Source organism: Perissodus microlepis, chromosome 8, assembly GCF_051167445.1.
Source record: "Perissodus microlepis isolate ML-2025 ecotype Zambia chromosome 8, ASM5116744v1, whole genome shotgun sequence".
NCBI lineage: Eukaryota > Metazoa > Chordata > Actinopteri > Cichliformes > Cichlidae > Perissodus > Perissodus microlepis.
Window position 1 is genome coordinate 13490345 of NC_140468.1, and position 26293 is coordinate 13516637.

At 39.8% G+C, this 26293-nt stretch overlaps 2 protein-coding genes across 4 annotated transcripts in view; both read right to left on the reverse strand.

Moving 5' to 3' along the window:
• The window catches only part of adam11 (ADAM metallopeptidase domain 11), a 31090-nt gene extending 12343 nt beyond the window's left edge, over window positions 1-18747 (reverse strand). For 2 of the 3 annotated variants that reach the window (XM_084937641.1, XM_084937640.1), the window contains exons 1-7: window positions 18369-18745; window positions 18067-18218; window positions 13206-13282; window positions 12906-12972; window positions 5819-5901; window positions 3317-3374; window positions 551-614 (exon numbers count right to left, since the gene is read on the reverse strand). In XM_084937641.1, the coding sequence (XP_084793767.1) occupies window positions 551-614; window positions 3317-3374; window positions 5819-5901; window positions 12906-12972; window positions 13206-13282; window positions 18067-18218; window positions 18369-18426 (559 nt within the window). In that variant the 5' untranslated portion in view covers window positions 18427-18745. Of the gene's footprint in view, window positions 1-550; window positions 615-3316; window positions 3375-5818; window positions 5902-12905; window positions 12973-13205; window positions 13283-18066; window positions 18219-18368 lie in introns of all 3 variants that reach the window. The other variant, XM_084937642.1, reaches the window with a different exon arrangement.
• A 557-nt stretch (window positions 18748-19304) lies between these two features.
• Window positions 19305-25993, reverse strand: dbf4b (DBF4B-CDC7 kinase regulatory subunit). The gene is made up of 12 exons (XM_084937639.1): window positions 25593-25993; window positions 25077-25271; window positions 24480-24653; window positions 24215-24265; window positions 24047-24116; window positions 23584-23648; window positions 23356-23395; window positions 23215-23260; window positions 22258-22389; window positions 21922-22063; window positions 21671-21798; window positions 19305-21468 (listed from the first exon to the last, which is right to left on the reverse strand). The coding sequence occupies exons 2-12, from the start codon at window positions 25230-25232 to the stop codon at window positions 20028-20030; spliced, it is 2445 nt and encodes an 814-aa protein (XP_084793765.1). The 5' UTR covers window positions 25233-25271; window positions 25593-25993; the 3' UTR covers window positions 19305-20027.
• Between the last annotated feature and the right edge of the window lie 300 nt (window positions 25994-26293).

Below are 26293 nucleotides of genomic sequence, written 5' to 3' on the forward strand. Positions count from 1 at the left end.
TGCAGGAGAAATCAATATCAGAGCCCGTGGCAGGGAGAGCAGAAAAAAGGGGAGCGCATGAGCACAAATGGAGAGAGTTAGGGGTGAAGAGGCACAGAGGAACAGGAATGAGCGGGGAGGTGACTCCAGAGAGGAAGAGTAAGGGACAAATGGGAGAGGTGGAGAAGGAACGCAGCCAAATGAGACGTTTAGGAAGGGCGTGGAGGACAGATGGACAACCTGAGGACTCTGAACGTGAAGGGAGTGAAGAAGCAGAACCAAACAGGGGCTTGCATTACAGAATATTTGACTGCATTAGATAACTGTCAAGGACAAAAGTGTCGTCTCCAAACAAGGAATAGCACCAGCCTTTGAGGTTTAGTAACAAACTGCATCTCGTCAGGGTTTCATTAAAATAAGATCCAGATTTTTAAATGTATCTTTTTCCCCACCAGTAACAGCTCCTCATAGTGAATTTCTGGGGAAATTCTGTATCATTAAACCAATGAGAGCTTATATGAATACTGACATTTGGAAATTACTGTACGAGAAAAAAAACGAGAGGACTTACCTGGACAGGGAGGTGGAAAAAGGTCAGTGTTAGGCATTCGAAACACAACGTGGTCATTGTGCTCCTGGAGGGCGACAGGGAAGAACACAGAGGGAGAGGAAGATGGAAACAATTTAATGCATGTCAATTTTTTTCTGTAGCTGAAATGCAGCAAGGGAAGCCAACAACAAACTGTTATTCCACGATTACACTTTACAGATCAGGATTTTACATTTAAAAAACTTATAATAAACTTAGATTGAAAGATTAAACCGGTGGTTTAACATGATATTGATTTTTATGACCACACACAAGCAGCCAGTCTTTTTCTTGTTTTGTCTAGTTTACTTTTTTCACTAATCAGCAAAATCCTTTTTTTTAAAGAAAAAAAAAAATATTATCGAGGGCTGAAAAACTGCCTGAATCTTCTTTGCAGAGCCAACTGGTCTCAAAAAAGAGGAGACATAGAAACAAAAGGTGCAAAAGTAAATGATACTAAATCATTAAATGATTCTAAAAATCTGGAGAAATCTCTGTGGGGAAGTTTCCCACCGCACAATTAGTCCTGGATGCCTGTGATCTTCATACCCTCAACCAGCACTGCATTAAAAACAGAAATGAGTCAGTTAAAGAAATCACTGCATGGGCTCAGGAACTCTTCCAGAAATAATTGTGAGCACAGTTCATTGTGCCATCCACAAATGCACATTAACACAGTCCTCAGGACTAAAGAGGAGCGGGACCTCTTTAGTTGTTATTAGTACTCAGTTCAAAAGCCTGCATCTCTGATGCTACAGGAGTGCATTAGTGCCTATGGATTTGGCAGCTTGTACACCTAAAAAGGTATATATAGGGTTTAGAGCAACATATGCTCCCATCCAAATGGCGTCTGTTTCAGTGAATGTCTTGCATATTTCAGCAAGACAATACTAAATCACATACTGCATCCATTAAAACAGCATGTCTTTTCAGTAGAAGGCCTAACTGCAGTCCAGACTGTTGAGCAGCTAGAATCCCATGTCAGGCAAATATTTGATCTCATTACTCTTCCAAAACTCCAGCAACTGCTCTCCTCAGTTCCCAGATGTTTATGGGATGCTGCACAGAAGTAAACATGGTCTTTTATGACCAGGGAAGAATTGAGCTTCAATCAGGTACTCAGAGGACCTGTGCTTATGTGTATATGTCACTCATCTTGGGATTTATGTGTCATAATTTTTAATGTTAAAAAAAAAAAGCAAAAAAAAAAAAAAAAAAAAAAAAATTTCAAAGTGAACCAGCAGCCGGTAGGGATTAGGAATAAGTGGAAATCTGAGCCTTGAAAACCTGTACTGGGATTTGATCGACAGACGTGAAACTGCAGAAAGCATTCAGTTAATGGATCTTAATGCTGCTGAAGTATTAAATATAGTTTAGAAAAACATATGCTTAAATCATACAAAACATGAATGGACTTCTCATTGTGAACTTCTTCTGTGTTCTTCTGTGTGGAAAAAACAAAAAGAAGTAGAAAGTGCTGATGCATATTTAATCAATCACGGGGCTGTCATAATGGCAGCAACTCCACTGGACACAGTGGTACACTTGAGCTGGGGATAAATACTTTATGAAAATGACCCATTTGAGAGAGAGCTGAGGAGAGAGGAAGAGAGTGAGGGAGTTTGAAGATGAGCTGAGAGGCTATTGATTCATCTCTCCAGTCTATGTAATTGAGCTGTACTGCGATCACTGTGAGCCTTAATGGGGGAAAAAAAAAAAAAAAAAAGGCTCAGCCTCTTCCTCTCTAAACACTTTTATCCCACTCACATTAGTCACTCTGTTGAATCTTCATTTATCTTAAATGCAACTCTTTTAAGATCAAAATCTGAATATTTGTAAAGGGCCAAAACTTTCTTTTTGTCAACTTTTCCTTCGCTCACCTGCCTCCAGCAGATAATCTGCTTCTTTTCAGACACTGGAAATGTTTCCATGGTGGTGGATTGTGTGTATATTCAATACTTTCCACACAGAAACTCAGAGATGACGGTAAGTTATGGAGAGCGGAGATACTGTGAGAAAGTGAGACCTGACAAAGCAGCTCCCAAACATGATTCAAAGTCCTCTACTGAAAGAGAGTCTATTACATGTGGCCTGCTTAAATAAATATATAAATAAAAGTGAAAGAAAAAATATGAACGCATCGTCTTTTCACATGGTGTCAGAGTAATTGGAAAAAATTGCCTCGGAGTGGAAAATCTGGAACAATAATTTGGAAAGTTATATGTGTCATACATAAAAATATGGCAGATGAAAATAAATATTTAGATGGCAGGTAATAAAAATCTGACTAGTAGTGCAGAAATCTGCATACCAAGTCAGGTGGAAACAGTTACCAACACTGTGCAATAAAATACAACACAGATCTTTGCAGCGCTCGTTTTGTTGTCACGTTGTGACTTAAAAGCACACAAACTGATGAAGGAAACAAATGAACGTGTGGTTAACAAGTCCAACTACTGATCACTCACTCTTCACTTCAAGTCAAAGTCAAAGTAAACTTTATTGTCATCTCTGCTATATACAGTACAGTACATACAGAGACGAGACGACGAGGCTCCAGTTTCATTCAGTGCAAAAGACACCAATAAATATAAGAAGAGTAAGAAATAAATATACACTTTAAGACTAAGGTGCGAAACAAAACAATACACAAAATGCTGTAAAAAAACAAACAAACCAAAAGAGCACTGTAATTGCCAGAGCGCTATCAGCCGCTGCCTGCTCATGGCGTCGCCGGAAGTTACTTACCGCTCCAGTGCCAAGAGGTTCGATCTCGTAAGAGAAGTTCCCGTCAGAAAACATCCCCCTAAATAAAACAAAATGATCATGTATGATAATTGCTTCACCACTTCTTTTCTAAAATGTGTTTCTATTTATCAGAAAACAAATAGAAAGGTGGATCGGAGGAAGGTGAGAATTATTTATTTTATTTTAAACATAAATGACCCTTCAGTCTTTAATCTTGGTTCAATAATGTTGAGCTCCAGGCTCTGGGGAAGCAAATCCATAACTGCTAATGTTCTACTGTAGATCGATCTATCTATCTATCTATCTATCTATCTATCTATTTATTAGAGGTGGGAATCACCATACATCCCACGATACGATATTATCACAATACTTAACGCACGATACGATATTATTGCAATTTTTAAAAATATTTTGCGATATTCAGATTCTGTACATAAAGGTAAACTTTATCAATATTCATTTTATCTAATATCAAAGTCTCACTCTCAGTCTTTCTCTCATTTCAGTCAGTTTTATTGTTGACAAACTGAATGGTTTGTATTACAGTCTAGTCCAACTTAACTGAATGCAACCATCTGGTACAATTATAGCTATTCTGAACTATGCAATTTATGAAAACTATGCAGCCCCTGCAGCAACTGAAGAATTTGAAAGTAAATTAAAACAAAATATAATTTTACATTAAATAAAAAAGTTTTAAACTTAATTAAAATAAAACATGTCTTAAATTAAAATAAGTAAACTGTCATGTTTATTGCTTCCAAAAAAAAGTTAAACACATTTGGACAGTGAAGGAATGTCAGGATTCTTGCTCAGAAAAAGGAGCTGATCAACATGCTCTGAAGTCAGAGCACAAAAACCTTTTTTGTAACAAAATATCGATTTCTGCTGTCCCTGTATCGATACATTATTAGCAAACAAAATATCACGATACTACACAGTATCAATTTTTTCCCCCACCCCTACTATCTATCTATTTATTTATTTGTGGTATTGCATTGTGGATAAAAATCCGATCACACTTTTCTGCTTTCATAATTAGTTAAAATTATGAAAGCAGAAATGATGAAGCCTCCAAAACCCCAGCAGAGCCTCTACCGTGTTTTATAGATGGCTGTAGAACAATGTTCCCTCTAATTTTTCATGTGTCTGAGCAAACACACAAACTCCCTGAGCGGACACTTGGACCACTGTGAGCAACAGCAGACGTGTGCACTGTGGTCACGCCAGCATCGAATCCATCCAAGTTATATGATTTATTAAAATAATCAAATTACAGCATTTACATTTATGTTAGACTACTTTTAATTAACTGCTTTAGCCCACTTACAATGAAAAAAAATAAATCTTGTTCATGACCTGTGTAGTATGTTAACACTATTGGAAGTAAAGAAAACAAAACTCTCTCTTTTTTTTTTTTTTTTTTTTTTTTATAAATAGAGCTCTGACTTGTATGAGTATGAGTCTGTGGTCTGGGAGAGAGTCCTGTAACTCTCTGTCTGCAAAATACAGGATATAATGACCAATGTTGGGCAATTAATTATTATAGCTACTTCTTCAAAAAAGTTAAAAAAAAAAAATTGCAGCCGTTTACCTAAAAATGCATTTCAAACTATTTACAGAACAATCAGCTGTTCTGCATCAAATTTGATACCACACAAATTATTTGGGCCACTCCAAAAAATAATTTCTGTCCACTATGAGATAAAGGAGAACAAAAGCCTGACAACAGGAGATGTATCACTCCTGTAACACCTGTAATATTCAGCAGTCGCCTCATTGTTCTGACACACACAACAAAACTATTGACTACACTACACGCTAACAACACAAGATTTGTGTCACAAATCTCTCACATCTCAAAACACCGCCGTCACTCCTACAATTTCCCCCTTCCTAAACAATAAACGCCATGTTGCCATATCATTTTTTGATTGGTCGAAAAATGTACCATGTCGACCAATAGGAAAGGGTGGGGGTTTTTTGGTTTTGTTTTTGCTCACAGGCTTTCGAGCGTTTTCCTTATAAAACGCCGTTTTTACCGTTTCTTCCCGCAGTAAATATGAACAACGATAGTATTCAGGAAGAAAACCAAACATTGCAAATATTTATATCATAACTCTGGTTTTACGTGACCTATCAACACAATTTAAAAACTGGTATAAAATCCACTCTTTTTCCGTCAATTGTTCCGTTTGTCCTGCTCACACCTCCAATGGTTGTACACGTTGTCATTAACGTGGCTTCACTCTTTTTTAATTTGCATTTATCACTCAATTAGATTAGTTTCCACTGATTTTCAGGGCGTTTCATGCATAATTTGGCATAGAAAGTCTGGCTCATTGGAAGCAAATATAAAGAAATGTGGCTCAAGACTTTTTCACAGTATACTGGTATGTGTGCAATTGGGTTTGATTTTAAACAATTAAAATCAATGCTTGGGTTCTCATTTGTTGTAGTGACTTAATCTGAAATGTAGCCCCACAGCGTTGGACTCACTGCAGGCCGTGGCAGGTTGACAAAGCAGCCCAGGACCCCGGCACTCCTCGTATTCGCCCGTGGTAGAAGCAGTGCTCCCCTCCCTGAAACCAAACAAGAGGTAATAGTGAGACACCGATACTGTCATCATCCAGTAACATGTACATGTCAAATTTCAGAAAATGAAGCCAACACCGTCTGCGAAGCCCTCAATGCTACTGATCTTTTGGCCCATAGGGTTGTCTGAAGGAGATCAGTGACTACTGTATGATTTGGTGTCTGGGAAAACCTACACCTGCTGCAGCTGCTACAGCTGAGTAGAGTTTCAGCAAGGGAAAGGAAGTGTGCATAACAGAGTGTGAGTGGGTATGCATCAGAATTTCCTAATTCACTGGAAGATAGCGTCAACTACAGCTATCTGAAGCACAAAATTCATTAAAGTCAAGGTTGAACCCATTTAAGTTGAAAATGAACAGGTGTTTTATAAGGAACTGCTCAAGTCCATCCGCTGGGAAGTACACAGAATCTCAAACTGTATCCATCACTCACACAGACACCTGACATGGGCATATTAGACAGACACAACGTCAATGATGTATTAGTTCACATGCCTCTTGATCCATTACATTTCACAGGTTACTGTAATGTGTAAAATACAGAAAGAAAGTGATGTGCTTTTCTGTCATTTTGTGGCTGTAATGTACAAATTAATGAGAATTAAAATCCACCAAGAAGACTTAAGACTTACAAGCGATCCTATCCAGAACAAATGAATCTTGTCAATCACCAAATGATGAACTCCGTTCAGGAGTATCATGACTTAGCACTTTGCTAATGGCAAATGGACTGGTTCTTATATAGCACCTTTGTACTTAATTTAAGCACTCAAAGCACTTCCTACTACAAGTCTTATTCACACCAAGCACACATATATTCATACAGTGCTTAAATAAATGCCTAAGCAGTTTAGCTCAAATTCACATGCACACTCTCTGATGGATGCATCAGGGGCAACTCGGGGTTCAGTATCCTGCTCAAGGATAGTTTAACACATAGACCGGAGGAGCTGGGGATCAATTCGCTGACCTTCCGATTGTCAAACAACCCGCTGCACCACCTGAGCCACAGCCGCCATGAATATGGAAGTGAATATTGTTCAGTACATCAGGCACAAGTCTTAATAAAGGTTACGCTGTGAAAACATGCTTTTAGTACTGATGGTTTAAGTTTTAAGTTGACTTTGTGCTAAGCTAGCCGTTATGCTAGTTGTTTGAGACAAATTTAACTATGAAAAGTATTTTTTCCCTTTTTGGCTCCGTATAATGTCAGTGATTGCAGATGTCCTGGACATGTGCTGTGGTTGTGAGCACAGCAGCCCCACCTCCAACCGTTCTGTTTGCAAAGGGGCATACAATGAGAAGAAAGTTTAAAGGAAGGGACAGTAGCAGGGTATACAGCTGAGGGTATTTTAATGAGGAGAAAAGCAGTCACTTCATGGAGCTGCTTTGAAATGCAACTCTGGAAAGATAATTAATGAACTTGTCATTTTAAATCACGTGTATACATTTTTTTTCTGCTAAAAATAATTATAAAAAAGCTATTTTGAATTGACCCTAAAAATCACAAGAACCCTTTTTCCCCCCATTGTAAAGAATGCAATGATTTAATAAACTGAAGATAATAATTTCTCTAATTTCTTAATGCATTTTCATAAAATTAGGGACTTCAAATTTGGAGCTTGCAAGAGAGATGGAAAAAAGAGGTTATATTAACACAACAGAAGCAGAGATATCTGACTTTCAGTCACTGGATCCTACAACTTTAAAGTGTTTCTCCAGACAGTCTGCCTGATAGACCTATACATTACACACCATCTATCAGTCAGCTGACACCACTTAATTTTGTTGATTCATCTGGAAAAATCCCCCGAAAAACTATAGACAGAATCTACAAGAGCTACAAAATAAAAAAGGTTCTAAAGGCTGATGAACTGCTTGTATGCCCGTCTAATAAAGGATAAAATTAGCTCTGATAATGAGTGACTGTCTCAATCCATAGCCAAGTTGGCAGAACCACTGGAAGGAGCAACCTGTACACCTCACTGCCAGATAACTCCACCTGATTATTCATAATCGCCTAAAAGGCTCCAACTGAACGATCATGTTTTGGACGTAGTGTTTGTAATCTGCGTCTCGCAGTACAGGAACGATCGGATTACGACAATCTGAGAGGAGACTGGCTACTGTCAGTCAAGTGACACGAGCATGGTTTTAAATGTGCGAGCTCAAAAAAGTTGAAGGAACAAAGAATTTCACAAATAATAATCATGCATGCTTTAACAGAGACAATGGAAATTAAAGTTAGGTGTTGTGTTTGCAAATACCTGGAACTCAGGTGTGCGTGTGTGCGCGCGTATGCATGCGTGTGACTGCGAGAGAGTCAGTTTCAGGTGTTTGTAATGAACCCCAATAAGTCATGTCTGCTACCCGATCCTGCTGTCATCCAGCACGGCCGACAGATCAAAAAGAAAAGGGGCAACTTGGAGCTGCTGTTCTTCATGCTTGGCCGACCTTTATTCTGAGCTCCAGCTCAAAGCTGAAAGCTCACAGAGAGATCCTGTCATGTCCAAGTTAGCTCTCAGACACATGACATCCTTGTTACTTTTCAAAGACAAAAGGGCACGTGTAATGTATTTTAACTGACACTGAGTATTACTTTCACTGCAAGGTCATTTCAACTGATCTTCTCGAAGGTGGATTTAATCTTCACAGGTACATCTGCACACACAGTCGGGCTACTGTTGATGACAAATTAATGATCAGTCTGGTTGTCTGTCAGCTACAAAATCATCATTCAGTCCAAAGTCAGTCACACGTGTCTTTTATCCCTCGCCACACATGAGCTTTATATGAGGCTCGCTCTCTTGGAGCAGACTGCTGTCTGGCATTTTATTCTGATTCAATTAAACTAAAGAAGCAATGGAAACTGCTAACTCTTAACCCTGGAGAACCCATGGGGTCAAATTTGACCCCATGGTTTCCCTAGAAAACCAATGGGGTCGGCTCTGACCCCATGGGTTCTCCAGGGTTAAAGGCCAACAGTTACGTGTGATTAAACTAAGATGAGGTCTCCATGTAAAAAGTTGTAATCTCATAGTGTTCTGACCCGATTTATTCAAGGCTTCAGAAAAGACATTAATTAGCTTAGAAAAGTTCTGCATCAACGTAACTAAACTATCTCGGCGTTGTCTTCATGAAACCATAGAAACACTATATATAAATAAAATTTAAAGGAAAGAACATGTCTAGGGTGGGTCCACAAGATTAGCTATTTTATTATACTGCATGAAGTGTTCCTCCCACAGTCCAAATACATGCATTTAATAGGGTATGGTCAGCTGGTGATTCTACATTGCTGGGACTCTTATTCAGATTGAGTTCAGGTTATTGATGCAGCCCTCCACAACAGTCACAGTTTCTCATGCAGATCACTACAACCGCCCCATGAAAGACTGGGACTGCACCAATAAGCTTAAAAAAGGCAAATAATTAATTTTAATATTGAGCGAAAGTGAATCCAGGTTATTAGAGAGGGATTTCACAACAGCCACAGTTTCTCATGTGGTCTGCTGGGAAAAATTACAGCCTAACTCCTCCCCTATTTACAACACCATAAAAATCAGTGAATCGTTTTCATTTGACAGCCAACAGCACGAAGAGGCCAAATAATGCTGTAGCATGGGCATGTACTAAGCGCAACTTGGGCGTTTCACTCACATGTAAACATCATGGTAGTGCTAAAAGGAAACATGAGAAATGCCGACTTCACTGGCAATAATAAGCTAATAAGGAACAGCAGCTTGCTATATAGATTTATATCCAAAATTAAGGCTGTGAAAATCAGCATTCAACTTTTACACTGATATATAATTTCAGAGATCAGCTCAAAGCTAACAACAATAAATTAAACATAGTGCTTCCTTCCAGACATTAGAGTAAGTCCCAGTATTTTTATGAAGCTTATTTACATGCAGCACCAGTTCTAGTCTGTCGAGGACTAAAAGAACATTCATCATTCATACCGAATAGTGAAGCAACTCACAGCACTTAGCAAGTTAATAAATAAATAAAAGGTAGGATTACGAGACTAAATGGAGGAAATCAAATTGCCTGACACAGCAGGCACACACTGACTGTCAGGGACTGAGGATGCTTTTCAGAGTTGCACTTCACATGATGTCCACTCACTCTTCCATTTAAACCATGCTGAAATTTTATTAGTGCTGGAAGGACAGCGACAAGTGAACTATGACATTAAAACCGAGAAATTGTATGAATGAAAAAGGAAAAGAAAAAAACTGCTTGCACTCACAAATTGAGACAGTCATGTCCTGCAGAAACAGCTGTACTGAACTTGACATAATCAGCTGTAACAGAATTAGAAAAGCTGGAGTGCTTGATGTCTGGACTCAGCATTGTTCAGAGTCTGAGAGCAGTGGGTGGGTGGTGGGGTATGAAATAATAGGTACTAATGTAAAGTGAAAAAGAAGACTGGAAAGAACAGAAGCATTACGTTTTAGAGTATTTAAAATCATGAGGAAAAACTATTTCCTCCAGATACGTTAAGCATCTGGTGCTGGCAAGAAGAGACAATTTTACAGTATTAGGAGAAACATTAACCGACTTAAGAAGAAGGAATGCAAATCAATCTAAAAGACTCCCCATTTCTCTCTGTGTTTCAGAGAAGCTAATTCATCAGTCTTCAGGGTTCATTTCACATGCAGTGTTGCTAGCTGATAGTCTGTCGTAGCCCGTTGTGCATTAATCAGTCTGGCAATTATATCACCATTTTATTACGATTAGAGTAAAACAGCACATATCAGAGTGAAGTTAAATGAAATTTCCCATTGACAACCCATTTGTTTTCAGGTGAACACACTAACCCAACACAAGGAAAAAAAAAAACTTTAGTAATGGTTGATAATAAGTTTTATTAAAAGAAATAAATCTGCTGGCAATGTTAGAACTCAAGAACGCAGCTCATGTCAATTCTAACCATCGTTATTCATAATTTCATTTCTCTGTTAGCTGTGTGTCACTGAGATTACATCTGAATGAGACAGTCACCGGCTCAGCAGAATAACCAGGATCCACAGGGGCCAATGAGAAAAAGGTGACACACAAAGACAGGCAATGTACTGGCTTCCCTGTAAAACTAAATAAATCAGTATAGAGCAGATGGAAAGGGGAGGGGCCTGCATGAACGTTCTTAGTGCTGCTTGGAGGCAAGAAAATGAAGCAGTTAAGACATAGAAATCTAGTGACTAAATTAATCTGACCAGAGTACTAATTAAATTAACATTTTAGATGTTTTTTTTTAACATTTCACTTCTACTGCATTTATTGACTACAGACCAGACTACTACTACTACTACTACTAATAATAATAATAATAATAATCCCGCCTTATGTATTATAATTTATAAAGGGTACCAAAAAAATGGTGGAGCCGCTGGACAAAATAAGAAAAAATATAAAAAATAATAACTAATACATTTTTTACCATATTCATAACTCTTTTATGGGCATTAAACCTGTTTTTAATCTAAGTGTATTTCTAGATTAAATTAGCACAACATTCAAACACTGCCATTCTAATGAGATTATTTTACGGTGTTCCCCAGGGATCTATTACCGGGCCACTATTAATCAAATTAGTGCAGTAATTATTCAACTCCATTTCTCTCATTCCGTGCTCAAATTGGCTTATTATTATAAGAATTGTAATTTTAACATAGTTGGTAGGAAAAAAAAAAAAAAAAAGTAAACATGTAGGGTCTGTCAGACTTTGTATCTTTGGGGTCAGCAACATTACCATAAGTCAAATATTAATATTATTATTTTTAATAAAGTCAAAATCAAAATTATAAATTGAATCTTTAAAAAAATCCAATATGACATAAATTTAGTTATGGAATACTGAGTCATTTAAAAGGTGATAAATGACATCAAAGTAAGAGAGACATTGGTCTGGCTATGTGGTTAATTTAATGATCTTACTTCATTTTGATTAGTGAATAGTGTTTCATATTGAGACCATTGATAAATCTTTATGCCTCCTTCCTGCACTATTTAATTATTTGGCCTTTTTATTTCTTTGATTTTAACCCGTTGAAATAATCTTCAAATGTAATGTCTGTGCCCGGATTATCCAAAGGTCAGGGCAGAAGGTGGCTGTAAAATCTGATTTCGTCCTTTCTGGAAATGCACATGATTTGAATTCCCCTCATGACACAAAGTAGGCCCACACTGGTACTGCTGCTGTCTGCTGGTTTCCATGGCAACCGTCTACCAATTGGTCAGGTGGTTCTTTGGCAGAGAGGATACAGACAGAGAGACACCGTCTCGCAGAGGCTGTCGAGAGTCAAGCTGTCTGCCCGTCTTGGATTTATTAAAGGCCATTTTGCTCAAATTTATAATTCATGACAGAGAGGACCATGTCAACAATCTAACCATCAGGGCTCATGCAGCTGTAGCCAGAAAGGTGTTTTTGGACACCTTTCCACAGGTCCAGGATAATGTGTGGACCTGATAAGCTGAAGAGTTGTTATGAAACAACACATCTGGGCTAGCACATATTTTGCAGTCATTTACACTTATTTCTAGACGTTCAAAAACATGCTTTTTAGGCATTTCTGGACTGGACACAAAAATAACGTTGTGTCACTCAATTACTGATTCTGCTTGGTTTAATTCAGGTGGAATACTCAAAACTGGGATGGAGAACCATAATGTTTCGACAAACAGCCACAAAAATCATTTTCAGCCTCAATTGTTTGATGTGAGAGTGTTTACTGTCAAAGCCATTGTCAGCAGGATGTTAGTTTGCTAGGTTGCAGGAGGTTGAAGTCAATCCCAGCTGACACTGGCCGACACAAAGACAGAAAAGAGTCATGCTCACATTCACACCTAGTACCAATTTGGAGCCATCAAAAAACCCAACCTCCAACTCCTTGGACTGTTTTTTTTTTCAGGGCAGGTGTTAACCACGATTATTATTAATTATGAACACATTTGCCACGGTGTTAAAACTGTTTCTGTAAACCTACCATATTCTGTGACAGCTGGCCGTCTTCCTCAAAGTGACGCTCGACATAGTCTGTAGACAGCAGATTGCTGGAGTGTACAGATTGAGAAATATTAGGAGCAAAAACAACAAAAAGTGCTTAGAAATGCTTAAAAAAAGGACCTAGTACTGAAGTAATGAATCTCTTTTACAAGGGTTTCAACTTTTGCTTACTGGTCCTTTCATAGAAATAAATAAAATCAGTGAACAGCAATTGCAGTGAACCACTTAAAGTGATGTTTAATGGACCTGAGGTAAGCTTTGCAGGTGTGCGGTGACTTACTGGTTGAGCTCCAGGTCGAGTATGAAGGCTGTACCAAAGGCTTTTACCAAGAAGCTGCTCTGGGCCAAATGGATGGGCTAAAAGAGAGTGAGGGAAGGGGAAGGAGGAAGGAGTGTGTGAACACCATAGAAGGCATAAATACTGCAAAGAAAATGACGGCTGCAGTTAATAACTGAATTTAAAATCACTTCTCATTTATGGTGCCTTAAAGAGAAACAGTCTGGAACGCTGCAAACATTTAATCTTAATTTCATCACTCTCAACATACATACATAATACTCTGTACACAATTTGTGCTGCCCTGTATACCCCCCCCCCCCTTTGATTTTATACCAACAAATACTAACATAATAAAACTGATATTTTATGATCATTTTACAACAACACGCTAACATCAGCCTGGTTTTATTAAAATGTAACAACATCAGTCTGTTGTAGTTCCACTGTGACGTTCTAACACAGTGGCCACAATACTCATGGCCATTGATCAATGCTCTTTGAGGAGTTGTTGTAATCAATGGTCATGACAATTTGCATATTAATGAACAAGAAACTGACCTCACAAACCATTGTTCGCTAGTGTTGCTAGTTTCAGTCATTAAGCAAATGTACTCTTTCTAAGGCTGGGGAAACCTGCAGTCAGATACGACTGAATAAGTCACTTGGATGAGTGATGAAACATTTTTTCAGCGGCTTTCTCCCACTGAAAACGTTACGTCCAGATGAACAGAATCAACTCTTTGGGATAGTTAATATAAAGTTTTTACTGCTTTTCACATTTGGTGTGACCTAGACCCAATTTTCACCAAAATTAAATCAGCTGTTTTGTATTTACCGTCACACAAAATTTTAAATGACATCTTGAAAACTGTGGATGTTAGCCTGCTAACAAACAGACAAGTCAGACAAACAGAACAGATTACATGCTCCCTTCCTTTGGGCAAATCCAGCTTTTATGAAGCCCACAGCACAACACTTGTCTCTGTAGTCATTAAGGCTTGTTTTATTCACCACTTAGTTACTCTGACTTTTAAGAGTTGGCTGAAAATGAGGCCAACCACGCAGGGCAAATGAACCAAAACACAAAGCTCAAGCTAAAAGATGCTGAAGCCATCTTCCCTGTGGTTTCATCACTACATCAGTGGACACTGTCACTGCCACATTATTCTGGGGGGGGGGGGGGGGGGGGGGGGGAGACCCCACTCTATTGTATAATTACATCAGGTATACTTCAAGTCACCATGTGAAGTCTTAACCATCATTACTGTTGTAGAGTTGTTTTTTTATTTAATGAGAACCCAAATCAGTTTAAATGCTTCTCAGCTGATTAGCAGTGTGTCAGTGAAAACAGAAGCTGCCATACTGCGCTAATCATGATGGGTTTAAAAAAACAACAACAAAACAAACCCAAATGCAATGTTGCTAAGATCTTAAAGATCTAATTGCTCTCATAAACATAATTCTGCTCATTCAGGAGAGCCTCTCGAGTCACAAATGTACTCCTTTGGATGAGGGAACGTTCTCAACACCGCAGAGCGGTGGCAGCATCTGAGCCAGTGTAGCACATGTTCACATTATTCTACCCAATTAGGAGAATTGGATGAATATTGGATCTGATCCGACCAACTAATTAGCTGACCTCTACATTTGCTGATCTTTTAGTAACGTGTGCTGATGTCAAATTTAGTGGGCAGTATGGGCATTTTTCTTCTTTTTAACTTTAAAAATATGGTCAAAAATCTAACGCAGACACTTTTTGCTGTTTCACCAATTCACCTCGGAGGGTTTTACATTTCAAACGAAAGATGATACCTTATTTCTTAGACCCTGGATAGAGACTAAAACTTGCTTACAATAAAAGGATTATCCTTCTAAGTAGAGCGGATATGCAGCAGAAGCTATAGGTGGCAGAGGAAATATAAGCAGCAAAATTACAATACGAATATCCTTTTTTACGAATGTTTCCCCAGAGGAGACACATCTTATCCACCCAGCGGCTTTTGGATAAAATTCTGTGCTGAGGGCTCATTGTCTCCGTCTAACCTTGCTCCAAGGTGAGCCCAATCCATATTAAAAGAGAGTTCTGTAGTAGCTCCCGTCAGTGCTCACTGGCCAGCGGCAAGGCAGGTCTCATTAGTAATACCCTGCACTCTCAGCAAACCACTTAGTATCAATCTAAACCTCCACTGGGTCCATATACCAAACAATAAAAGACCACAACGGGGCTTGTGAGCAGCAATACAAATGCTCCATTAGCACTCTCACTATTATATTTTTCTTATTTAAATTTTGATCATAATTCAGGCCACACTACAGTTTAGTTTCACACGTTACATTGTTGTCCACAGATACAAATGGACCCACAGTTTTTTAAAACTCAGTACTTACACCAGACTATACAGTCACGCTAAAAAGGTTTTACATACAAGGGAATAACAAAAAATAAATAAATAAATAACTTAGCAGGTCTAAAAATTCAGTAACTACAACCTCAGATAAACTGAAAAAGAAAACAAAAACATAACATTAGACTAGAGAGGAGACGTTTGGCCGTAATGCACAAAAATCAAACACAGCATATCAACACTAACACCACATACCACAAGCACAGTGGTGGAGGGGTGACGATTTGAGCTTGGACATGAGGCAATGAGTCGTCCGTGACTCCTCCGTATACCAAAATATTCTGGAGTCAGATATGAGGCCATCAGTCTGGCAGCTAAAACTTGACTGAAATTGCATCAAACGACAATGACCCCAAGCACAGCAACAAATCTACAATAGAATGGTGAAAGAGATCAACACTGAAGGTGTTACAGAGATCCAGACCTCAAGCACGACCTTAAGAAAGCCGTGCATAAATGAATGCCTGAACTTCAATGGACTGACCTACCATTGTAAAGTTAGGTCAGTTAAGTTATTGCATCTAAAGGTGCTTCTACAGCAACTGAATCCTGGGGTGCACCTTGTCTTTCCACACACTGCTTCTCCATTTTGGCTTAGTGTTTCTTACATAAACACTGTGTTGTGTCGATATTGACCTCAAGCTGTACTCTAAAAGATTTAAGAACTGGTTTTATTATGTCCTCATGTGCAAAACCTTAGAACTGACATTATAATGACTGTGTACTGTTACTTAAAGTGGAGCTTTACCCATTAAAAATATTCTCATACTTTCACTGGATATGAGCACTGGATTTCATAGCTATGACTCACAGATCAAATAAGAGTTTTTCCATTAGGAAGGCCCACACTGTCCAAAGTCAAACTCAGAGCATCAGGTCACAAGTGCGATCAGCACTTTTAAGACTTATTTTTGGCTTTTATTGGCAGGACAATAGCAGACAGGGAAGCAGAGGAAATAACATACAGAAATTGTAGCTAGATTTTGTACCCACAATTGAAAACCACCCTATTGTAAGTTTTAAACCGGCCACTTGATCTGAACGCCAGCATTAACATTTTTCTAAACTGGGAGAAATCCCAGACTGAAATCTTTTTTCCAGTCCGTAATTACAAACTTAAAGCTGGGGACAGTTTTACAGCAACATTAAGGGGAGCCTGCAAAGCTTTTCCTTGTTTTTGGTTTTTTTATGCTGTGTATATGACCAAAACTTCAAATACTCACGTCAGTGTGTGTACAGGTAAGAGACTAAAGGTCAGACTTCACACGGGTCTAAACATAGCAGCCCCGTCCACCTGATGTTCAAACCTTCTATTTGAGAAGGGCAACCAGCTCAAAGTGTGGAGCTACACCTGCACGATTCAGACAGTTGATGAACTAAAGGGATGCACAGCTGCCTGGTATAAGTTAAATAAAGATTATTTTGAACTGAGAATCATGCGAAGCTACTTTGGTAGAGCCCAAGACTGAAAATATGAAGCTGGAAACAGGAATAATAGGCCCACTTTAAATCCTTACGATGCATAATCACAAAAAACAATCACTGTGCAGCGATCGGCAGCTAGCACAGTGTAAAGTAAGCCTGCTGATTGCATCTCATATCTAAATTCAAGTCTAAGGGCACCTCTGGTATCAGCAGAAAGAGATCACGAGACAACACGCTGACCACAGGGGGCACATCAAGGTCAAACCCGTGTCATATCCACTGACCTGCCAGCCGCTGACTGACAGCGTTTACAGCAAAGGTAACAAAAGAGGACAGGTAGAGGTGTGAAATATCATCTGATGAGGCCGAAAGGAGCAAAAGGCTGAAGTTGAGGGGGTGGGATGTGTTTTATCTGCCTTTTTAATGCCCTGGTGTGTGTGGTGTGTGTGTGTGGGGTGGGGGTGTTAAAGAATGGTGTAAATGTGACAGACAGATGACTTCAGGAGAGAAGGCATAGAGGGAAAAACAAGCTCGACAGAGAGCAGATTTATTACACAGTTTCCATCTTTTCTCTGTAGCAAACAGCAAAGGTTGGTTTACACTGTCAGTGTCCAGCTTTATGCACAGTAAACTAATCTGAAGTTAATACAACCTGGTTACATATCATGAAGATGACCCACATCAGCAAAACTATAACTAAAAATATGAAAAATTAAATTTCAGTCTGCTAAGAGCAGTTAACAGACACGCTTTCTACTCTACATTTTTAAGATTTTCTGCATCATTGATGAAACTGTTCCTGCTGGATGTTTGACTAAAGGCAGTGTTAGAAAACATCTTGGTTGGGGGTCTACAAGGTCTACTCTTGATGTCTTTCTTGTCTTAATCTGATCTCAATGTGGGGGAAAATGTAGAAACTGATATTTATGGAAATCTAATGACGATAAATGATGTGTTCAGTTCTGATGGTTTGGACAACAGGTGTAAAAACAACAACAAAAAAGGCGGTAACAAAAGCAGGCAAAGCTCACCTGTTCACCGGCTGGGTGGTTCTTGACCCGGGTGTCCAGTCGGCTGTGCAGGAGCTCCTCCTCAGTGTGGATCTGCTGCAGGAGTCGCTTGGGCTGAACGACCTCCTCCGCGGGCGGCAGCCTTCCCTCCGGACTCCCCCATTCTCTCAGAGCTGCAGAGGACACGCACACAGGTGGGGCGAAAAGGTCATTTATAAGTTTTACTTACCAGAATCAACAACTGGCCGTGAGCTTCTTGATGTCCCTACTTATTTATTACATCGCGAGTATTTGGCTCTGTTTGAAGCGTGGGAACCTCTTACCTGTCTCGGCGTACCGTGCGTACACTGCAGCGAACAGCAGGCATCTCACCGCGAGCATGATGCTCACATAGTCCCAGTGATTTCCTCCGTGCAGCGCCGTTAAATGAACCGACACCAGCCGTGAGCGGAGCTGCAGCAGGACTCTTGTTGTTGTTGACAGTAAAGACAAACACAGCAGCTTGGTGCCTTCACGCTGTACACCCGCATTTCTCACTCCCTGTCCGCCTGTGGTGCTTACAAACACCTTGAAGGGGCTCCTCCTCCTCTAGGCTGGGGTAATATGGTGTTTGTGTGTCCGTGTCGCCCTGAGCTGCTCGGCTTCACACACCTGTCTGCCGGGCTCGTTACTGAGTGAGGCTGCGCGAGGAAACAAGCGGCACGTGGGGTGTGACGGGACCACCCACACACTAATGGATCCAGCACTCGGGCCCGGGAGCCCGAGGGGAAACACCTGATAGCACCGTCCAGATTCAGGCATTATTTTAAGGACTTCAAATGCATGCCATCCATCTAATGCATTTCAAACAGTGGTTTATTATTTATAATGCAGATGAGCTAAGTGTATTTTCTTTGCCCTGTCGATTAGAATAATAAATACATTTTCTTATAATTAATATTGAATTAAAGCCATTATCCCGAAAGAATTATGTAAATGAATATATTTGAATTATATATACGCAATAATATGATTCACTTATCGGTTGGGTGAAAACTGGGCAGTTAGTATTAATGAAAACTGGGATGAGGAGAACATATCAAATATTGTTCATGTCAGCTGGTCTGATGAACCAAACGGGACACATCGACTTGCTGCTGCCCTTGCTTCATCCTTCACTTATTTAAGTTTGACATACAGTCAGCATTTATAAAGTCTTCACCACACATGAAAAAAAAAAAAGCTTTTTAAAGCACGCAGAGGGGGGAATATTTATGAATAAAAACATTTATTAAAAAACACTGTACAAGGCTTCAATTCACATTCCCAGAGACAACTGACATACTTCCATATGCAAAAATCATGTTGCATTCCCTTTGTCACATTGTGACCTTTTTTTCATGTTTAGAAGCAGCAGTGAGTTCTGGACTTTATAGACCATTTCATCATATCAAAGATGTCCAAAAATGGTATTTATTGGTAGATGACCTCATACTGTATATCTAATAAACCTAACTTGCTTCTCCTTGACAAAGCCAGTCCTCTGGCCCACCCTCAAAATGCAGGAAGAGCTTTGACATTAATCAGGTGGTTTGGCTCACAGTTCGTCAGTCCTCCACCCTGTGAACGCCTCGTCTGTTTGACCATCAACACCAGCATATGTGGGACCTGATCCAGGCGCAGCACTTACAGTAATTGAATAATGCCCCCTTTCAGGAAGGCCTCATTAAATTCTCAGTATCGCCACGAGTTCCCGAACAGAGCTGCCTGAGCGACTGCGGTCAGCACAACATGCTATTAAGGGGACTATGCACAATGAGGGTTCAAGAGGAACATGATCATCAACAGGATTCAAATTCTTGGGAAGATGCAGGATAAATTAATCAGCATGTAATGCAGAAGACAATTAAATCTGAAATTAAGCCCTAATTTTAAATATTTATTCAGTGTACAAAGGGCTTTTGTGCTTCCCATCTTTCACAAAAAAGTCAAGAAAATAGCTGTCAGTGCTGAACCTCTACAATCGGTACCACAGTCCTGCTAAAAGGGTCCCTTTCTTCCCCACACATTGAGGCGGATGGGGTTGATGGCTTAAGGACAGTATGCAGGTGTGACTCGTAGCTGGTGTCGTGCATCCAGGGACACGGCCTGTGGAGTAGTTCCTTGTCGAGCTCACAGTTCTGTTCAGTGGAGGCCAGAGGTGTAGCTGAGGTCGGGCCCAGCTGTGACAGCAGGTCACAGTCCCAGTCTGACTCTGAGGATGATGGAGAGAGCTTCGCCAGGTCTGGGATGAGGCCTGGCTCGATACAGATTGAGGTAGAGTGAGATACTGAACGCTGAGATTCTTGACTAGAAAACCCACTGTGACATTTATCAGTGTGGAAGTCAACTGGTTGAGTGGCAGCCAGGTCAATTTTGACAGAGGATCGAGCTAAATTCTGTGCACTCGGAAAACAAAACGTACTACAAGTCTGTTTTAAACCAAACATATCCACAGTAGTAAATGTTGAAGAGACAGTTGAACTGAGACAAGACTGAGAGATTTCATAACGGAGCTTGTCCAAGAGTAAAGCGCATTCACTCTTTGCTGTATTGTCACTTTGTGGTTTTGGTGGTTTAATATTTTGTCCCATCCAGCCATCACAGTTACCAGTCTTTGTTGTCCTCATCCTTTTACTGTTGCCACATTCAGGGCTGGCAGATCGACAGCGCTTTTTGGGGTTTACTGCGATTTCTGACTGACGAGGAAGGGAACGAGATCTACCTGAAGATCGCGTGGTGCACTCCAAATATCTGTTAGAACACACAAGCCCAGCAAACTCAACAACGTTGTCCGTTTTTGCTCTTCCTGCATTGGTCACAGCCCCAGAGGTAAGTGGTGGGGTGGAGAGAACATCTGTGAATGCTGAGACAAATGTAAACACACAATCCTCAGTTTGTCCTTCCACAGGCTCCTCTGTGATGTATGGTTGAGGACTGAGGACAGGGGGGTCTGAGTAAGGACTTTGAGGATTTATAATGTAGGAATAGGGGACTTGGGGGCTGAGGACTGGAGGCAGGGAGAAAGGGTCAGAGAGGGGACATGGAGAGAGACACTGAATTTCAGGCAGTTGATTGACTGAGTCCTGGGCTTCTACTTCAGGTTTTAATACAGGCATGATTGGACTCAAAGCCTGAGGATGCATATCAGGCAGCTGGCAGTCTGTCACATGATTGAAAGACTGAGCGCCAGCGGGCTGAGTGCCTGGATTTGGGACGGTAAACTGAACTCCTGGTGATGGACTGGCAGGGCCTGGACAGGAAAGAGGACCCCTGGTAGGGCTGGAAAGGTGAGCATTTAATGATGAACCTCGTCTCCGCAGGGTCTGAACAGCATGCTCCGTCTCGGCATCAGAAAGAGGCTCCAGTTCACAGACATCATGGATAGGCAAAAGAGTTGGAAGTCTAGAGAAGGATACAGACGATCAGTTGAAAACAGAAGTGAGAAAAAAAAAAAAAAAAAAAAAATATATATATATATATATATATATATATATATATATATATATATATATATATATATATATATATATATATATATATATATATATATATATATATATATATATATATATATATATATATATATCTCATAATCCAAGCTGACCTGCTCAGTTCTTCTTGCTGGGGTGGATTGGGATCAAATTCTGGAAGCATTTCAACCACAAGCTGATCCACCAAGCTGTAATTCAAAGGATCCAGCACAAATGTGCGGTGCTGATTGGACTGCAAGTGCTTCAAGGACAAAAAAACAAAAACACAAAAAAACTACAGCATGAAAATGAACAAAATCACCCAAAGGAACCAACTTCTATTTGCTTTAAATAATAATTTAAAAAAAATAAAAAAAATTCCTACCTCTTCCAGATTTGTGAATGATTGTTTGCAGCATTCACAGTAAGAAGTGTCCTTTTTGCGTGGTCGCCAAGGTGAAGGGTTACAACTAAGTGGGGATTTACTTTGGGATTTTTCTTGAATGCTACTTTCAACTTTCTTGACCCTAATTAAGAAAAATACAAATATTATGAATCCTCAAAATACTTTTTACAGAATAAAACACTTTCTTCATGGAGTGCAATTTATTTCCACCATCATTTCAACCATTTATTCAAAAATGAAAAATAATCAAACAGTTTGTAAGATATATAATAATCAGTATTATTCAAACAGTTAGCCAACCACATGTGAACAAACCTTGTTTTGGTTTCCTCCATCTCTGTCTTCTTTTCAAACCGAGGAGGAGTTGGACATTCAAAGGGACTGAATCGACCAGCGTAGTACAGATCTGGGAAGGTCATAGACTGCATGTGCAAAGGCTTGTATTTCCTGTTTACATGGCAGAATAACAGAGGGAGGAACAATAGAAAAAATGAAAAACCAAATAAAAATGTCTGTATCAATGTTTCAACATTACAACACTAAGAATATAAAGACTGACTCAGTAATACAGTAATTATATAGCTGAAGCATTTTGAAGCTATATTAACCACTTTTCAAAAACTTATTTGAGATCGACTGTATCTAGCAGTCCAGATGCCATGGGTTCAATGTCATAGCAATGGCCCATACACATTAGCCAGATCACATCAATTAACTGAAATGAGAGCGCAAATGATGGGCTCTGTTAGCACAGAGATCCCCTGCAGGAAGGGGCAGTGGAGCTTGCAAAGCCTCATCAAATAGAAATCGTATCCAGTTGAGCTCTGGCCTCCTGGGGAGCTGCCTCAGTGGGAGAGGAGCTTGTCACATTACAAGAAATTCATCTGGGCTGAAATACACACCTCCAGAACCAGCACCCAGTGGGGCAAGACGGGCAGAAACAATGGGATAGATCACTGCCCCCCACTGCTGCTTCACTGTCAGTATGCTTAACCCTCTAAAAAAGGCTCGAATCTGACACCGAACCATTAAATGAGGCTTTGCAGGCCTTGGGGGAGAAAGAAAAACCTTCCTTTGCCTTGCTAAATCCCAACTTGTCTGTCTTTACTGACTAGGATTTAATTTGGGGAAGAAAAAAAAATTAACTTAAAACATCGGAGTATCTTGTTATTTTAAGCTATTCTAAAACTAGGTGTGACTGATTTCTAAAGGAAAGAAATAAACTTTCTCTTCCTTAAATATAAACTGAACTCCTCAAAAGAGGGAACTCACCTGCTCAAGTCCTCAATTTTAAGATACGGGGATCTCAAAGCCAAAGCTGTTGACAGCATATTTGAGAAGGAAAAGACAAATAAATTAGCCAAAGTACAAATGTTGCGAGGAAATTGAATCAAAACATAACCACAGACTTACCCTTGACAGCAGGAGAGCCTTGATGTTTAGTGCCAGTCTTCTGCAGTAAAAATAAAAATCATCAATATGAAACCAACATCAACTATATCTTTTACTTCATTCAGTTTTAATTGGTCTCCATCATGTGTTTGCTCGCTATCGTTACCATTTTCCAGCCCTAAAATCTAAAAACCGCTACAACAGGAAATCTGTAAAATGATGTGAAAAGAAACAGCTCAAACACCTCACCTCTGCTCTCTTGTGTTTAGTACTGAAGCTCTCTCGAGTTAAATGTTTCAGATAACGGAGGGCATCTGATAACATGTTAAAGAACAACTTTCAATGTGCAAAACACAAATAATGTTTTTTAATCTGGGCACTGAGTTTAAAACAAAGTACAAAGGACACTGTAGACATCTGTCCTAAAAAGATACTTTTGAGTACTGAAAATAACACAATAGTTCAAGTCCAGCCACTTTAGGAACAGTCTGGATTTTTTGTAGCGCTTTGCCAAGTTTCTGATTGTTCCTTGGACAAGATAAACAGCCACAAACTGGTACACAGCAGACAACTTCAATTAAAAGCCGCATTAAAATAGCAGCATACAAGAAAACATGAGCAATCACACAATGCCATCTGCTGTGAGCATAGGCTCACTGCATGTTAATCATGGTTTGTTGTGAAATTCCATTAAATTTAGTCAAAAGGATACCATCCACATGCAAAATCTTGACTCCCCATGATCGAGCACTGGACAAAACACTGCTTCCCTGCAGTCGTTCCTACAAGGCAGATTCATCAGAAAAGAGACAGCGAAGAATTAAAATATCAAAATACATCATCAGTACTTATAAAGAGAATTTTGTCTTCATTGACTTACATTGTTGCGAATGGCTTTTTCGAGCAGCACTTTCCCTCGACTGCCACAAGGCTATAGACACAAACGCAGTGCAGTTATACAGTGTAGTTCATTTTAACTTACACTGCCAAATGAATTTGATCTTTTTTGTGATCTTGTGTTAGTCAGAATGTTTTCAGAGTAGCTTTCCAGGTTTCAGGGCAGTAAATCATCTGCCAAAATAGATTTGTGGTATTTGATAACTAATCAAAAGCCTGACTGAAAGTGATAAAAGGAGATAAAGTACCATTGGCCTGGGAGTTCCAGGTCGCTGCTTGATGAGGCCGTTGTCCCGCTGCTTAATCAGTTGTTGGGCTGATTGACTTGCCCCACCCTTGGAAACAATACTCTTCTCGTCCAGGCCTTCTTTGTTTCCAGTCACAACAAAGTTTACATCCTTGTGTAGAAAACTCTCGACCCTCTTCAAAAGAAAAAAAAATATTAAAACAATATCCATGTGAGTTTCTGATGAATGCAAAATCTAACCTCAGTCCAGTGGATGTACTGTAAGTGTTCACTGACCATTTGGACTTATCAAGTGTTTATCAACAGTAATAATACTTTGTTTTCTAAAGAAAACAGACACACGAGTACAGCCAATGACATACAAAAGATCAGTGAGGACGATCAATATATTCGTTATTAGGGTTGTATGCGTGTAGAATTCAAGACTAAATCCATTATTCAAAGGTTTAAAAGACTCAAGATTGATGCTTTTGTCATCTATATCAAAAAGTGTCTGTCTTCTTACAGACACTTTTGAAGATATATTTTAAATACAATGCAACAGCCTTTAAAAAAAAAAAAAAGGTTCCACTGGCAGGCTATCTTAACATATGCTTACCCCTCCAAAAAGAGAGATGGATTCCAAAAGCAGGACTGTTGGCTGTTTCTTCACATTGTCCAGGTAGAAGGTCTTTCCCTCTAGCTTTTTTGCCCCAAGACACAGCTTTCCCAGGAGCCCATATCCACGTTCTTTTAAATACTGCTGCGGTTGCATGATCCTGGTGCAGTAAAGGCTGTCACAAGCACCAGGAGCCTACAAAATTAAAGGAACATCTGTCAAGATCCAAATAAGCTTTTAAGCTACAAAACCGGCAAGAGTAAATTAGCTTTCTAGCAACTATGTTTACAAAAAATTGTTTTAAAGAGCAGCAGTTTGAATTTCGGTCACGTAAGATTACCACCAAAACGCAACTGCGCAGTTCAAGGTTCAGCCTAGCCACTCTGCTAGTTAGCTTTAGCCGACTTGAGCGAGGTTAGCTCTCTCTAACAACAGCCAGAAACCATTCAATGTCGGCTAAATTTAACCCATGTTCTGCTTCTTTGTGACAAAAAAGAGAAAAGAAACACGGCTTACTTGTGTTTTGTTCCTGTGCTGGAGAGAAGCGGAAAAAAAACTGCTATCGCTTCGTCAACAAGCCGGCGAAGCTGTAACCGCCGCTTTTTCAAAAACACTGGAGGACGTGCGGACTAGTGATGCGCGAATCATGAACGAATCGTTCAATACTCGAGAATCACTTTACTGACTCATGAATCATGATTCACAAGCCCAACTGACTCATCCCTGTTGCTGTTAGCAGCAATGTATCTAGCTTATAATTAAAATTGTGGAGAAAAACACAACATCCAGTATCGTAACAAAAAAATTTCTGCTCTGAACTGGAAGAAAAAACCCTGAGTAGAAGCTCACATCAAGAAAATAGCTCCTCGGTTCACAGTAGCATCGCTCTGCTAACAGCACATTTGAGCTACTCACCCCCTCCCTTCCTGTGCTGAATCGTAAGCGTAAGCGAGTCACTCAGGACTCGCTCACCCCCTCCCTCCTGTGCTGAATCGTAAGTGTAAACCAATCACTCAGGACTCGCTCACCCCCTCCCTCCTGTGCTGAATCGTAAGCGAATCACTCAGGACTCGCTCACCCCTCCCTCCTGGCTCACAGCTTCTTCTTCTTCTTGGTTGGCAACCAATGTTAAGGCGCATTACCGCCCCCTGGCTCACAGCTCAGTGGACATTTAGATGAGAAAATATATATTTAACACATTTAAGGAAAATAAAATA